Source organism: Vipera berus (assembly GCF_964194415.1).
Source record: "Vipera berus genome assembly, chromosome: 2".
NCBI classification, from domain to species: Eukaryota; Metazoa; Chordata; class Lepidosauria; order Squamata; family Viperidae; genus Vipera; species Vipera berus.
This window is the reverse complement of record NC_138203.1, coordinates 163,208,299-163,222,739: the sequence shown is the minus strand read 5'-3', so window position 1 is coordinate 163,222,739 and position 14,441 is coordinate 163,208,299. Positions and strand designations below refer to the sequence as shown.

General features: G+C 40.7%; 1 protein-coding gene across 1 annotated transcript in view; it reads left to right on the top strand.

The window, feature by feature from the left end:
- Positions 1-14,441, top strand: part of LOC308662850 (E3 ubiquitin-protein ligase RNF213-like) — a gene marked incomplete at its 5' end in the record, with an annotated part of 161,088 nt that overhangs the window by 63,625 nt on the left and 83,022 nt on the right. The window contains 5 exon segments of the mRNA XM_081318994.1: positions 999-1,133; positions 1,788-1,883; positions 3,494-3,616; positions 4,351-4,534; positions 5,687-5,845. Of these exon segments, the coding sequence (XP_081175120.1) occupies positions 999-1,133; positions 1,788-1,883; positions 3,494-3,616; positions 4,351-4,534; positions 5,687-5,845 (697 nt within the window).

Genomic DNA, 14,441 nt, shown 5'->3' with positions numbered 1-14,441 from the left:
TTCCAAGGAGGGTTTGAAGTATGCATTTTCCCTTCTGTGATCAAATTTCACAGAACTCAGTAGGCTGCAGAATGGATCATTTAGATAGCCTCCCAAACATTTCAGGATTATAGCCGAAATAAAGTAAGTAGAGAGTACTATTGGCAAACTAAATCCTAGGGGACCTAGGAAGCTTCTCTGTTGTGCACTTATTCCCTGGAACAGCATTCCCACCAGGGATGGAGGAACCCCTTTCTCCTGAAATGTTAGAAGGCCCTTAAAATCTAGCTTTGATCCTAGGCTTAGTCTTAATGTGTTGGGTGGTGCCTTGTGCTGCATTTTAAAGATTGGTTTTAGCCTTAGCTGACTTGTTTTATTTTATGTTTTTAACTGTTTAAATTTAGTATTATATTTTGTAAGTCACCCAGAGTTCACATGAATGGGTGTCTATAAAGGTAATCCTTGACTTATGGCTGTTTGCAGCATCCCATGGTCACATGATTGCATTTTTATGACATTTTGCTGAAAACAGGCACTTACTTTCAGCAAAACCGGCCCATAGTGAACAATTGGTTTGCTCAGTGACCGTGGTGTTCACTTAATGACAGAAGCAGTCACTTATTGACTTTGATGTTTGCTTACCAATCACTGCAATGAAGGTTGTAAAAATCAGGTCAACCACACGAGTGACCCACTCTACGGACATAATGGGCAGTCTCCATTACAATCGTAGGTCGAGGACTAATGTATCAAATCTACTTTTATTATTAAGTTTCATCTCATAGTCAGCCAGATGTTTAGACTGGATTTGGCCTTTTAAGTACCCATTGAGTCCTTCCCAAGGACCCGAGATAGACAAACGTTGTTTGGTGGTGTTATTATTAAATGGAAATAAAATAAATAAAATAAAAATTACTAGAGATGGGTAACTGTCTCTGACTGGATTTTCCCCTCATGCTCATTCAGGAAATACGCTGTTCTTTCTTTCAACAAATTATACTTTCCTTTTCATATGACAGGTTTCAGAAATGGAATTTGCCACAACAATATACCAAAGTGTTCGTAAAACTGCTAGCTATTGGTTTCATTACTGTCTTCCAAAACCTTTGCTGGAAAAAACATCAGTTACATTTTCTTGGAAAGAGGAACTTGAGGTTTGTGTTTTGGAATTGCAACTATATCTAGATTTTATCCAGAACGCTATAATTTGTAGCTTCCTTTTTCTTTTAATGGTAGTTCTAATTTTCTTTTCCTAGCCTTTTTTATATCAGTAATCCCTACTGAAAACTGTTTAATAAGTGAATTTTTGAAGTGTACATTGTGAAGTGAACCAGCATCTCTGTTGATCATCCTGGCTTATTGGAGGCATGTGACATGAGTTGCAATATTTTTCTGTTTTTTGCAAGTCTGCAGAGTGTTACTTCAGAAAGATTAGAGGACAGAGAAAACATGAGACCAAAGTTGAAAACTAATTTATTTTATTCTAGAAGTTATGAACATTCTTTTCATAGTTACTTCCTTGAAATCGTAATAGGATCTCAAATTGCATTTTGCTTCAGGTTTGAAGATGGAGCTAAACCTAACATTACATCTTCAGTTTAGGTTTCCAGTTCTCTCTCCCTTTTATTACAGTTAATTGACAATTCATACTTTAAAAACCATGTATTTTTTTCTAATAGGTGATGAAGTATTCTAGCATTAAAGTTAAATGTTTCCATTTGAGTGCAATAAATACTCTCACTCCTATTTCTGCCTTAAACAGTTTTTCATTTGTGGCTTTAAAATGTAAAATAATGTTTTCTTTGTAGGCATGGGATCACTTTTTGAAAATAAAGTTTCCTAATAGTCATTCCGAAGATTGGAAAGAAACTTTAAGCACAATTTTGAAAAGCAGAATTAAACAGGTATGTAGATATATAGTGTCATATACATGAGATATTAATCTGTTTGTAGCAATTAATCTAGGTGAGCATAACCTACTTGAAATGTATGAAAAGCTTTTATGTAATACTTTTGTGACGTGTTTCTTTTATTGACATTAAACCAAGATTAGTCTGATCACTATCATATCTGGCAAAACTGCTTGGAGTTTCTAGCATCAGCAAAATATGATTTTGGACAAGAATGAATCACTACAGTAATATAAACGTACCATTTATTTTGAGCTGATGTGTGATTGTGCAGCTTATTCAAAAATTAATGGTTAAAATATGGCTTGGCTCATCTATACAATTAAAACCAATAATTGGCTTTGCTTCTACAGCAATCTTTCTTAACCCAGTTTCCTCCAAAAGTGGGGTGACTACCATTCTCAACATTACTGGGCTCTTGATGATTAATATCATGTCTGTTATTGAAAGAGTCTCCAAATTATCTAAACCAAATATTTTATTATAATCTTTCTTGTCTAAGACTTGTTTTGAGAAGAAAATGCATTTTTGGTATGCTTTATTGATATCTGATGAGGGTGCTGCTATTGCCTTCTCAGAGAATTGCATTCCTGAGTTTTAGGTCCTTGTTGGCAGGGTCAGGGATGAAGAAGAAGATATTAAACCCTGTTGCCAGGGGTGCTAAATCAGAAATAAATGCCTGTATGTTAAGTTGGTTGTAGGGACAACTTGAGTATCCTTCTGGTATATCAGCAGATGCCCTCTGTGAGCCCCTTGATTTCTTCTCAGACTGGTATTGGAGACTTCTCATGTTTTAGTGACTTCAATCTCCTTACTCTCTGGATTGGTTGAAATAGGCTTGGGAGTTCATGATCTTTGTGGCAAGTATGGACTTGTCCCAAATATCTCTGGTAGAACACACATAAGTAACAAGTTTAGACCTCGCTTTCATATCTGAGGAGATAGTTGGTGATTTGTCTATGCAGAACATTTGTTTTGAGTTTGAATGAAGCACCTGACATAAACAAGTATGGAATTTCTTCCAAACTACTAGTGAGTAGCCTGCCCATTTCCAGGAGCTTAGGGAAGGGAGGTCTACAAATGTTTCTTTGTGGCAGCATGAATCTTACGGAATTCCTTGTCCCTTGAAATCCAGTCAGTTCATACCTTGTTAGGCTTTAAGGAATTACTAAACATCAAATTGTTAAGAAGATTTAAAGATGTCACCTTTGATTTTATTTCTTTTTAAAAGAATAATTTTATCTGTGGCTTAATGTTTGGGAACTGATTAATTATTATGCAGTTTTAATTGTACGATGGACTTTTTTGTTGCAATTGTAACCCTCTGAGTTTCTCTCAAGTATGCAAGTTAAAAAGGAATAAATTTAGTGACTCTATAAATGTCCAATTATTGTAGAAAAACTATTTCAAAAGATAATCGTGGTAACCTATGCGCATTTCCATCCTGAACAAGCAGAATATTTTATATATTTCGAAAAATAATATGTTCAGATCTTATTGCCATAATCACAAATTCTTCTGCTCTATATCTTTACTTTGGAGACTTATAAATATTTTGTAACCCCAAATTGTGCTTTGTTTTTATTTTAATGTTTTCTAATTAGGAAGGAGCTGTTGAACAAATTAAAGTCTATTGTAGTCACTATGAGAAAATTCAAAAATTCAATTCTGTGATTTTGCAAACATTTGAAAATTGTGCCCTTGAAGCTATTGATTCAGCATACCAGGTAATTTATTTAATATCAAAGATTGTCTGATCTTTCTGTAAATACGATGGTTGTTATGCTTCAGATAGTCACAGATTAAAGCAATGTATCTTCCAGACATATGCCATCCTCTCCTTCCAAGTTGGCTGAGAAATGTATCGTCTATACATTTTAGCTGGCAGGACACAGAAAACAGTACTGTATGTTGCCTTGCAAGGGGAAATTCAAGATTGTATGCAATATATACTAAACTAGCTGATTCTGCTGATTGAGTTTTTTATATTTTTCCATACAGCAGGGATGTTCTTTGTCACAATCTCTTCTTTGTTCCAGAAGTTGATTCTCACACCTATTATGAATAGGAACTTACATTCACATAATATTTGTTGTCAGTCCATTTCTGATAGCTTTTCAAGATCATTTTGTCTTAGAAGTGGAGTAACAATAGCAATGTCTTTGCCTAAATTACCTAAGAATAAGGATAGTTATTTAGTCCTGCCCATGCATTGTTTTTCAGTTTATAGGATCCTTCATTCCCACAGAGTGGTGATTGTCCCTGTTCTAAGAGCAGTATCTATCTCAGCAAGTGGAAGAAAAATCCACATGGAAGGAAAAAATACTTTTTCATTGGGGAAGTCCCATTACATGATATAATGAATTTTGTGACAACCTTGACAGAGGTGCAAAATCATTGTGTGATATATTGAATTCATTACTGCCTAACACTCCATTCTTTTTTCCTATGTCTTTTCTAGAAACAACAGAATCTGCTTGAGTTGATATCTAAATATGATAGGAACAAACTGGGTAAAATTATATCTGCTACCATCATAAAATCCTGGCCAAAGGATGATACGGGGACGCCTTTGAAAGACTTTCAGAGTATACTGAAGCATCTGTTTGAATGGCAGGACAGCAGATACCTATTCATTTTCAATCGTATGTAAATCATTTACAGGATCAATTTTATAGTCAGAGGTAATATGTAAATGATCACAGTAGCTACCTAACAGAAAATTGCTACATAATGTAGAATAATGGAGGATTTATATTGGATATTTCATATATTTGTATATTTGGTACAAGCATATTGTATGAAATTATGATAAACTTACAGTATTTTTAAAACTTTTCCTGTTTGGCAAAAATAATAGAGTTACAGCCATGTGCAGGGCTGAAAAATGAGATATAGGAAAGTATGCATGTGATAGGAAATTGAGAATATAGGATGTCCTTGACTTATGACTGTAATTGAATCCAGAATCACAGTCATACTACATGACCTGACCCAGCTTTATGACGCATGCTGGCTTTTCTAGGTGTGGTTGTTAAGTGGATAGGGGGAGGCAGGTAATTCCCCTCCGTGCACAGAAGGGAACTACATCTCTTGGCTGGGGAGAAGCAGCCCAGTTCTTCATGATCGGAACTTTTCTTCAGCCCATTCATTTTCCTCCTGCCTGCTGGAGACACTCTACCCCATGTGGAACAAAATGAATCCGTCAGGCAGTATTCTTGCTCTTAAAGAGGTTGGGTGAAAATGGACTACTTTTTTGCTCCTTCTTTTGAGTCTCTCCCTTTCTTTGCTCAAAGAAGGAGCAAAAACTGCTTGCTGATGAGACTCAGGTCTCTCCAAGCAAGCAGGTTTTTTTTGCTGCCCCTTTAAGAGCAAAGAAAGTTAAGTGTTTTTGCCCTCAAGGAGACTGGCTGAAAAACAGCCCTTTTTCAGCAAGCCCCCTGAAAAGAGCAGAGACAGAGCCTTCCCAGGGTTAGCCACTAGGGGAGACTGCAAATGGTGATCACATAGTTGCAGGGCGCTTGGCGACTCATGAGCATTCAGATTGCAGTCATGTGACCATGATCGTAATCATATGATCATGGGAGGGGGCTGCATTGGAGGTAATTTGGACACAGATCGTAAAGTCCTTTTAGCGCTGTCATAATTTCAAACAGTTGCTGAGCTAATGGTCATAATCAAGCACTACCTGTATGTCATTTTGCATGGCATTGTTTTCAGGTGACAAGAAAGAAGTACCTAAGTTGAGCAATTTAATGCCCCTAAATCTTTCTTACTGTTTTTAATATGTTTAATAGGTGCAGAAGAAAACACTCTAAACCAATTTACTGATGAAGCTCGATCGTTAATGACCCTTGCTGAATCTTCGTTTCAAAATGCTGCTAATGAACTCGTAACAGGCCATATTCTGATTAAGGAGTTGGAGCTAATTATAAAATATAAGACAGAATTCATAAGTAAGTCTCTTTCCCTTATATTAATGGAGAGAGGGATGAATTGTGTAAATGTAGTTTAATCACGTGGTTAATTGGGTTTTATGAAATCATAAATAACCAGGACAATAAAGAAATACATATTTTGTTGTTGTTGTTAGTTAAGAAGTCGTGTCCAACCCATCACGACCCCATGAACAACGTTCCTCCAGGCTTTCCTGTCTTCTACCATCTTCTGGAGTCCATTTAAGCTCACGCCTACTGCTTCAGTGACTCCATCCAGCCACCTCATTCTCTGTCGTCCCTTTCTTCTCTTGCCCTCAATCTTTCCCAGCATTAGGCTCTTCTCCAGTGAGTCCTTCCTTCTCATTAGGTGGCCAAAGTATTTGAATTTCAACTTCAGGGTCTGGACTTCTAAAGAGCAGTCAGGATTGATCTCCTCTAGGACTGACCTGTTTGATCGCCTTGCAGTCCAAGGGACTCGCAGGAGTCTTCTCCTGCACCATAGTTTAAAGGCCTCAATTATTTGGTGCTCAAGCTTTCTTATGGTCCAACTTTGATAGCCATACATTGCAACTGGGAAAACCATAGCTTTGATCATGCACACTTTTGTTGGCAGGGTGATGTCTCTGCTTTTTAGTGTGCTGTCTAGATTTCCAATAGCTTTCCTCCCCAGGAGCAAGCGTCTTTTAATTTCTTGGCTGCAGTCCCCATCTGCGGTGATCTTGGAGCGCAGGAAAATAAAATCTGTCACTACCTCCATTTCTTCCCCATCTATTTGCCAGGAATTGAGAGGGCCAGATGCCATGATCTTGGTTTTCTTAATGTTGAATTTCAAGCCAACTTTTGCACTCTCCTTCTTCACCCGCGTCAAGAGGCTCTTTAGTTCCTCTTTACTTTCTGCCATTAGAGTGGTATCATCTGCATATCTTAAGTTGTTCATATTTCTCCCAGCAATTTTAATTCCAACTTTTGATTCATCTAGCCCTGCGTTTCTCATGATGTGCTCTGCATATACCGGTAAGTTAAACAGGCAGGGTGACAGTATACAGCCTTGCCGGACTCCTTTCCCAATTTTGAACCAATCAATTATTCCGTGTCCAGTTCTCACTGTTGCTTCTTGACCTGCATGTAGGTTTCTCAAGAGACAAATAAGATGGTCTGGTACTCCCATCTCTTTAAGGACTTGCCACAGTTTGTTATGATCCACACAATCAAATGTTTTAGCATAGTTAATAAAGCAGAATTAGATGTTTTTCTGGAACTCCCTAGCTTTCTCCATGATCCAACGTATGTTGTCAATTTGATCTCTAGTTCCTCTTTCTCTTTGAAATCCTGCCTGTACTGCTGGAAGTTCTTGATCCACATACTGCTGGAGTCTAGCTTGTAGGATTTTAAGCATAACTTTACTAGCATGTGAAATGAGTGCAATGGTGCGATAGTTTGAACATTCTTTGGCATTGCCTTTCTTTGGAATTGGAATGTAAACTGACCTTTTCCAATCCTGTGTCCACTTTTGAGTTTTCCAAATTTGCTGGCAAATTGAGTGTAGCACTTTTACTGCTTCGTCTTTTAAGATTTTGAATAGCTCAGCTGGAATACTGTCACCTCCACTAGCTTTGTTGTTGCTCAGATTTTCTAAGGCCCATTTCACTTCATATTCTAGGATGTCTGGTTCGAGGTCAGTGACCACCCCATTGTGGTTATCTGGGACGTTAAGCTTGTTCTTGTATTTTGCCACCTCTTAATCTCTTCTGCCTCTGTTAGGTCCCTGCCATTTTGGTCCTTTATCATGCCCATCTTTGCATGAAATGTTCCCTTCATCTCTCCAATTTTCTTGAAGAGATTTCTGGTCCTCCCTATTCTATTGTTTCTTTGCACTGTTCATTTAAGAGGGCATTCTTATCTCTTCTAGCTATTTTCTGGAATTCTGAATTCAATTGGGTGTGTCTTTTTGTCACTTGCCATTCGCTTCCCTTCCTTCCTCAGCTATTTGCAAAGCTTCCTCAGACAGCCATTTTCCTTTCTTGCATTTCTTTCTTTGGGATGGTTTTAGTTGCTACCTCTTGTACAATGTTGCGAACCTCTGTCCTTAGTTCTTCAGGCACTCTGTGTGTCAGATCTAATTCCTTAAATCTATTTGTCACCTCTACTGTGTATTCATCAGGGATATGATTTAGGCTTATAGTTCTGGAGGACTTCAATCTACCTTTCGTGGGTGAGGCGTCTGAGTTGGCCCGGGAGTTCATGGCTTCCATGACGACCATGGACCTGACTCAAATAATTCAGGGCCCGACACATAATGGAGGTCACACACTCAACCTGGTTTTTATTTCTGGGCAGTGGATTAATGATCTGGGTAGGGGGGATTTAACCGTCCAACCCCTGTCATGGTCCGACCACTTCCTTCTCCGGCTAGACTTTCAGTTTGCCACCCGCCCCAGGTGCCTGATGGACCCTGAAAAGTTCCAGACAGAGCTTGGGATATTTCCTGCTTCCCTTGCCCATGACTCTGCCGAGGCCCTAGTAGAAGCCTGGGAGAGGGCGGCTCCTAGGGCCTTGGATCGAGTTGTGCCTTTGCGGCCTCTGACCCGGCGCAGATCCCAGGTGGCCCCCTGGTTTACTGAGGGGCTCTGAGAGATGAAGCGCCGGAAAAGACACCTAGAGAGCTGTTGGAGGTCCAGCGGATCTCAATCTGATCGAACACAGCTAAGAACCTATTTTAAGTCTTACCTAGTGGCGATGGAAGCGGTAAAGCATTTACTTTTCCACTCTCATTGCGTCCACAGATAACCGCCCAGCCGCCCTGTTTAGAGTGACCCGCTCCCTGTTTAACCAAGGACCGAGGGATTACCCCTTGCAGGGTAGGACTGAGGAATTTGTGCAGTATCTGCAGGACAAAATCGCTCAGATCTGGACTGGCTTGGACTCTGGGCAGAGTCCGGCAGAGTAGAGAGGGCAGGCCTTGATTATACCATTTGGGGTGAGTTTGACCCTGTGACTCTGGATGATGTGGACAGGATCATGCGTAAACTGAGCGCTACCACTTGTTTATTGGACCCATGTCCCTCCTGGCTGGTTTCGGTCACCCAGGAGGTGACAGGGGGCTGGCTCCAGGCAGTGGTCAACGCTTCTTTGACAGGGTGTCTTCCCCTCCTCCTTGAAAGAGGCGGTGGTGAGGCCCCTCCTCAAGAAGCCTGCCCTGGACCCGGCCTCGTTGAATAACTACCGTCCTGTCTCCAACCTTCGCTTTGTAGTGAAGGTTGTTGAGAGTGTGGTGGTGCGTCAGCTCCCGCAATTCCTGGAGGAAGCGGACTATCTGGACCCGTACCAGTCCATTTTCAGACCCGGCTACAGCACGGAAATGGCATTGGTCGCACTGGTGGATGATTTCTGGCGGGCCCGGGACAGGGGCTGTTCCTCTGTCCTGGTCCTACTTGACCTCTCAGCGGCTTTTGATACCATCGACCATGGTATCCTGTTGCGACGGCTAGAGGGTTTGGGAGTGGGAGGCACAGTTTTACAGTGGTTCTCCTACCTTTCAGGCCATTCGCAGTTTGTATTGGCAGGGGGACAGAGATCTACCCCGAGGCCCCTCACTTATGGGGTGCCTCAGGGGTCGGTTCTCTCCCCCCTCCTGTTTAACATCTACGTGAAGCTGCTGGGTGAGATCATCCGTGGTTTTGGGGTGAAGTATCACCAATATGCGGATGATACCCAGTTGTTCATCTCCACCCTGAACCAACCCAGTGATGCCCTTGACGTGATGTCCCGGTGCCTGGAGGCAGTGCGGGTCTGGATGGGAAGGAACAGGCTCAGGCTCAACCCCTCCAAGACTGAGTAGCTGTGGATATTGGCATCTTGTACTGTCCAACAAGTTCCTTCTCTTGATGGGGGGGAAGTATTGCCCCCCTCAGAAAGGGCTCGCAACTTGGATGTCCTCCTGGATTCACGGCTCAACTTGGATGATTATCTAACGGCCGTGACCAGGGGGACCTTCGCACAGGTTCACCTAGTGCTCTAGTTGCGCCCCTTTTTGGACCGAGATGCCCTATGCACAGTTACCCACGCCCTCGTCACTTCTCGTTGGATTACTGCAATGCTCTTTACATGGGGCTGCCCTTGAAGAGCACCCGGAGGCTTCAACTGGTGCAGAATGCGGCTGCGCAGGTGCTTATGGGAGTATCTTGGTAGTCCTATGTTACACCACTCCTGCGCGAGCTGCATTGGCTTCTGGTTGCCCTCCGGGTGCGATTCAAGGTGCTGGTTATAACCTTTAAAGCCCTACATGGCTAAGGCCCGGGGTACTTGCGTGACCACTTGCGGCCATTGTCAACCTCCCATTGCCTGGTTCGCTCCCACAGAGTCGGCCTCCTCAGGGTGCCGTCAGCCAGCCAATGCCAGCTGGCGACCCCCAGGGGGAGAGCCTTCTCTGTGGGTGCGCCGACCTTCTGGAATGAATTGCCCCTGGAGCTGCGGATGACCCCTAACCTTCAGTCCTTCCGCCATGACCTGAAGACGTGGTTGTTCCAACAAGTGGGCCTGGATTGACTATGGTTTTAATTAGCTTTTTTACTGGTTTTTAAATTGTCATATAATTATTGTATTTATTAATTATTTTTTAAATTTTCTATTTTATTTTTTTAATTTTTATTGTTGTGCGCCGTCCTGAGTCCTTAGGGAGAAGGGCGGCATATAAATTTAATAAAATAAATAAATAAATTTAGTTCATACCTGAGTGGTCTAGTGCTTTTCCCTACTTTCTTCAGTTTAAGCCTAAATTTGGAACGAGAACCTCATGATCTGAGCCACAGTCAGCTCCTGGTCTTGTTTTTACTGACTGTATAGAGCTTCTCCATCTTTGGCTGCAGAGTACATAGTCAGTCTGATTTCTGTGTTGACCGTCTGGTGATGTCCATGTGTAGAGCCATCTCTTGGGTTGTTGGAAAAGAGTGTTTTCTATGACCATCGTATTCTCTTGACAAAATTCTGTCAGCCTGTGCCCTGCTTCATTTTGTACTCCAAGGCCAAACTTGCCTGTTATTCCGGTTATCTTTTGGCTTTAGCATTCTAATACTTTAGCATTCCAATCCCCCATGATGATAAGGACGTCATTTTTTGGTGTTAGTTCTATAAGGTGCTGTAGTGCTTCATAGAACTGGTCAATTTCATCCTCTTCAGCACCAGTGGTTGGGGCATAGACTTGGACTACTGTGATATTGAATGGTTTGCCTTGGATTCACACTGAGATCATTCTGCCATTTGGGGGATTGTATTGCAGTATTGCTTTTCCTACTCTTTTGTTGACTATGAAGGCTACTAAATTTCTTCTGAGAGATTGTTGCCTGCAGTAGTATACCTAATGGTCATCTGAATTAAATTCACCCATTCCTGTCCATTTTAATTAGCTGATTCCTAAGATGTCGATGTTCAGTCTTGTCATCTCTTGTTTGACCACATCCAGCTTGCCTTGATTCATGGATCTTACTTTCCAGGTTCCTATGGAGAAAAAATCTTTACAGCATCGGACTTTCCTTTCACCTCCAGATGCATCCACAGCTGAGCGTCCTTTCAGCTTTGGCCCATTGCTTCACTCTTTCTGGTGCTACTAGTACTAGCCCTCTGCTCTTCACCAGTAGTATATTGGATGCCTTCTGACCTGAGGGGCTCATCTTCCAGCATCGTATCTTTTTGCCTTTTGGTACTGTCCATAGGGTTTTCATGGCAAACATACTGGAGTGGGTTGCCATTTCCTTCTCCAGTGGATCACATTTTTAAAATAATTTTTTATTGATTTTTCCAGTTTTATATTTACATATTTGAAAAAACGTGGCGGCTGGGTTGGTTCATAATTCAGTAACATACAAATTTCTTTAGTACAGATCACAAACTAGTAGTATTTCCTCTCATTTTCCCTTGGTATTTAATGTCTCACATTTAAATTAATGCAATTCTTATTATATCAGTTTAATACAAATAACCTTTTAATATTTATCATGAATTTTTAGTTTATACATATCTTAATCATTTTAACATTTAATCTTTTAGAGAATCAATGTCCTGGTAAGTTTTTCCCATTTTAGCTTCCTATTAATATTTAAATTTAACGTTTAATATTTATAGTTTCCATGTTTTAAATAACTCCAATTCTTCTTTACCTCCTTTAACCCAACTCATAACAATTTCCAATATTCAAAATACACATCTTATCTATTTGAGAATATTGTTTTTAATTCTCATTAGTAAGTCAAAACCCCACTTGTCTTCAGTTGTATTCTAGTTTGCTTTCTTTGCCAAATCATCTTCCTTGTCCGTGCTTTTGAGTCATCAAATAAATCTCACTGTGTTATTATGTATGTTGTTTGACGTAGAAAAAAAACATCTGATCACCATTTTTTTGAGAGAACTAACAAGTTGTCTGTCTTTTTCCATCTTGATGTAGTTGTCTTAAACTGTTTATCTTCTCTTCAGTCTGTTGTTCTTGTCAATCCTCAGGTTTCTTCTGATTTGTCAGTCCCTTTTCTGGGTTTTCCAGTTGAATCCTCTGTCATAGTATTTAATTGGTCCACTTTTTCCGTTATATTCTGTGTAGTTGATTTTTCAGTTGTAATCAAATTTTGAGTTCGTATATCTGGGCTGACATCCCATTCTTTTCTGCAACCTCTTATTTCGTCAGTAGCTGTAAGAATAGTTTGGTAAATTGCTTTCAGCATAGACAAAATTTGTTCCTGAAGTTCCTCCATATTCTCTTAGTAATGTATTAGATTAAAAGCTTTGCAATCAGAGAGTGTAAGAAAATAATAATTTTTTTCCAGTGAGTATGGAACACAGCTGGGCTTCACAGCTGATCAGTGTCTCAGCTAAGTCTCTTTTAAACAATAACAGATTGTAGACAATAACAATAATCTGAAGTAACAGGTTTAGCCACAAGATGGCACCCCTACATTTAAAACTTTCCAAAGTTTTTAAAATCCTTTTGGTTTTACTTCTTTTTTATAAGTAAAAACCTAGATCTTCAGTAAGAGTAGAAAGTCTTTTAGTCCACAAACTTTGAGAAGTAAAATTCCAATTAGGATCAAGTTATTCTTGCAACGTTTTTAAGCTCCCCTGGATAGTCATTCACTGCTGCTTTTAGAGGGAGGCGTAAAATCTCCCTTCCCTCTCCACAGAGGGGAAAGTACTTAAGCAGTTTATGCAGGAAACAAAGGTAGTTAGGATTTAAAAGAGGTAGATCTCACCCAGTCTCTTCTATGCTGTTTTAAAGTTGTGTGATGGTAAGTGTGACTTTGGCTGTCTGCAGCCTAGTGACAAGCCATATTTCTATGGCTGGTCTTTTGTCCGCTGGTTTGAAGGGCTGCCCTGAATCAAACGGAAGAGCTGCCGCTCTTCTGCGATCACAGGGATCCCCTCCTTGCTGGTCGCCCCTACAGGACAACTTTCAACCCTTTCCAGGGTCCCCCAGTGAAGCAAAACTGGACGTGGAAGATGAAGCTTGCCTTCCAAATGTCCATGGCAACTGCCTGAGGAAACCAGAAGTCTCCAGTGGATCACGTTTTGTCAGAACTCTCTGCTGTGACCTGTCCGTCTTGGGTGGCCCTGCACGGCATAGCTCATAGCTTCATTGAGTTACACAAGCCCCTTTGCCATAATGACAGTAATCCATGAAGGGCATTTGTTTTTATGCGGTGTCATCTGAGAGCAAAGTTCCACAACCTTTCCGACTTTGCGGATCGGCAGTGCTGGATAGGGGATGGTTCCATGCACATTTGTCAGCTGCTTCTGCAAATGGAGCTGTTTGCTCTTATACACTGCTTCACAGCAGAAAGGGGTCTTGTATAGTGGTCTAGCAGTGGGGGACAATCCCTAAAGAAGTGCATTTGGCTCCCATTCTCCCAGTACTTAGGAAGGTGGCAAGCTCTTCCTTATTAACTATTTTAATTATTGATTTTGCCTTAGGTTTTTATTTTAATTATAATTTGTTATGTTATCTTTGTTTAGTAATCCATTAAATAAATAATTGGATCTGTACTTTTCTTGAACTGTTAAGTGAATTGCAGTACCATTATTCTTGTAGAACCCTGATGTGAGAAAAGGGGGCTGGGAAAGTATGGGGGAATGTTAGAAATAAAGAACCTGGAGATAAGATTTCATTAATACTATAATTTATTTGCACTTCAGGCCGGGCTACAAAAGGGGGAAGGGAATTCACTTCGTGCTTTTAGACTTCTATGCAATCTTTCTTTCCTTCCTTCCTTCCTTCTTTCCTTCCTTCCTTCCTTCCTTCCTTCCTTCCTTCCTTCCTTCCTTCCTTCCTTCCTTCCTTCCTTTTTTCGTTTTTTCCTTCCTTCCTTCCTCCCTCCCTCCTTCCCTCCTTCCCTCCCTCCCTCCCTTGTGCCTGTCTATGAGGAGATTGACGACCTGATTAGCTACATTATCTCACTAAATTCAGGCTTTCTTTTATTGTCTCTAGACAGATTTTCCTAGCTCCCTCAGTAACTCACATAAACGTTTTTGCTTCTAGGAACTTCAACTTGTGATGTTATCTAGTTCAACAGGATGTATCAGTTTGTTGTATTAGAATGGCTCTACTTTCATTCCAGATAGCTATGCAAGAGTATTA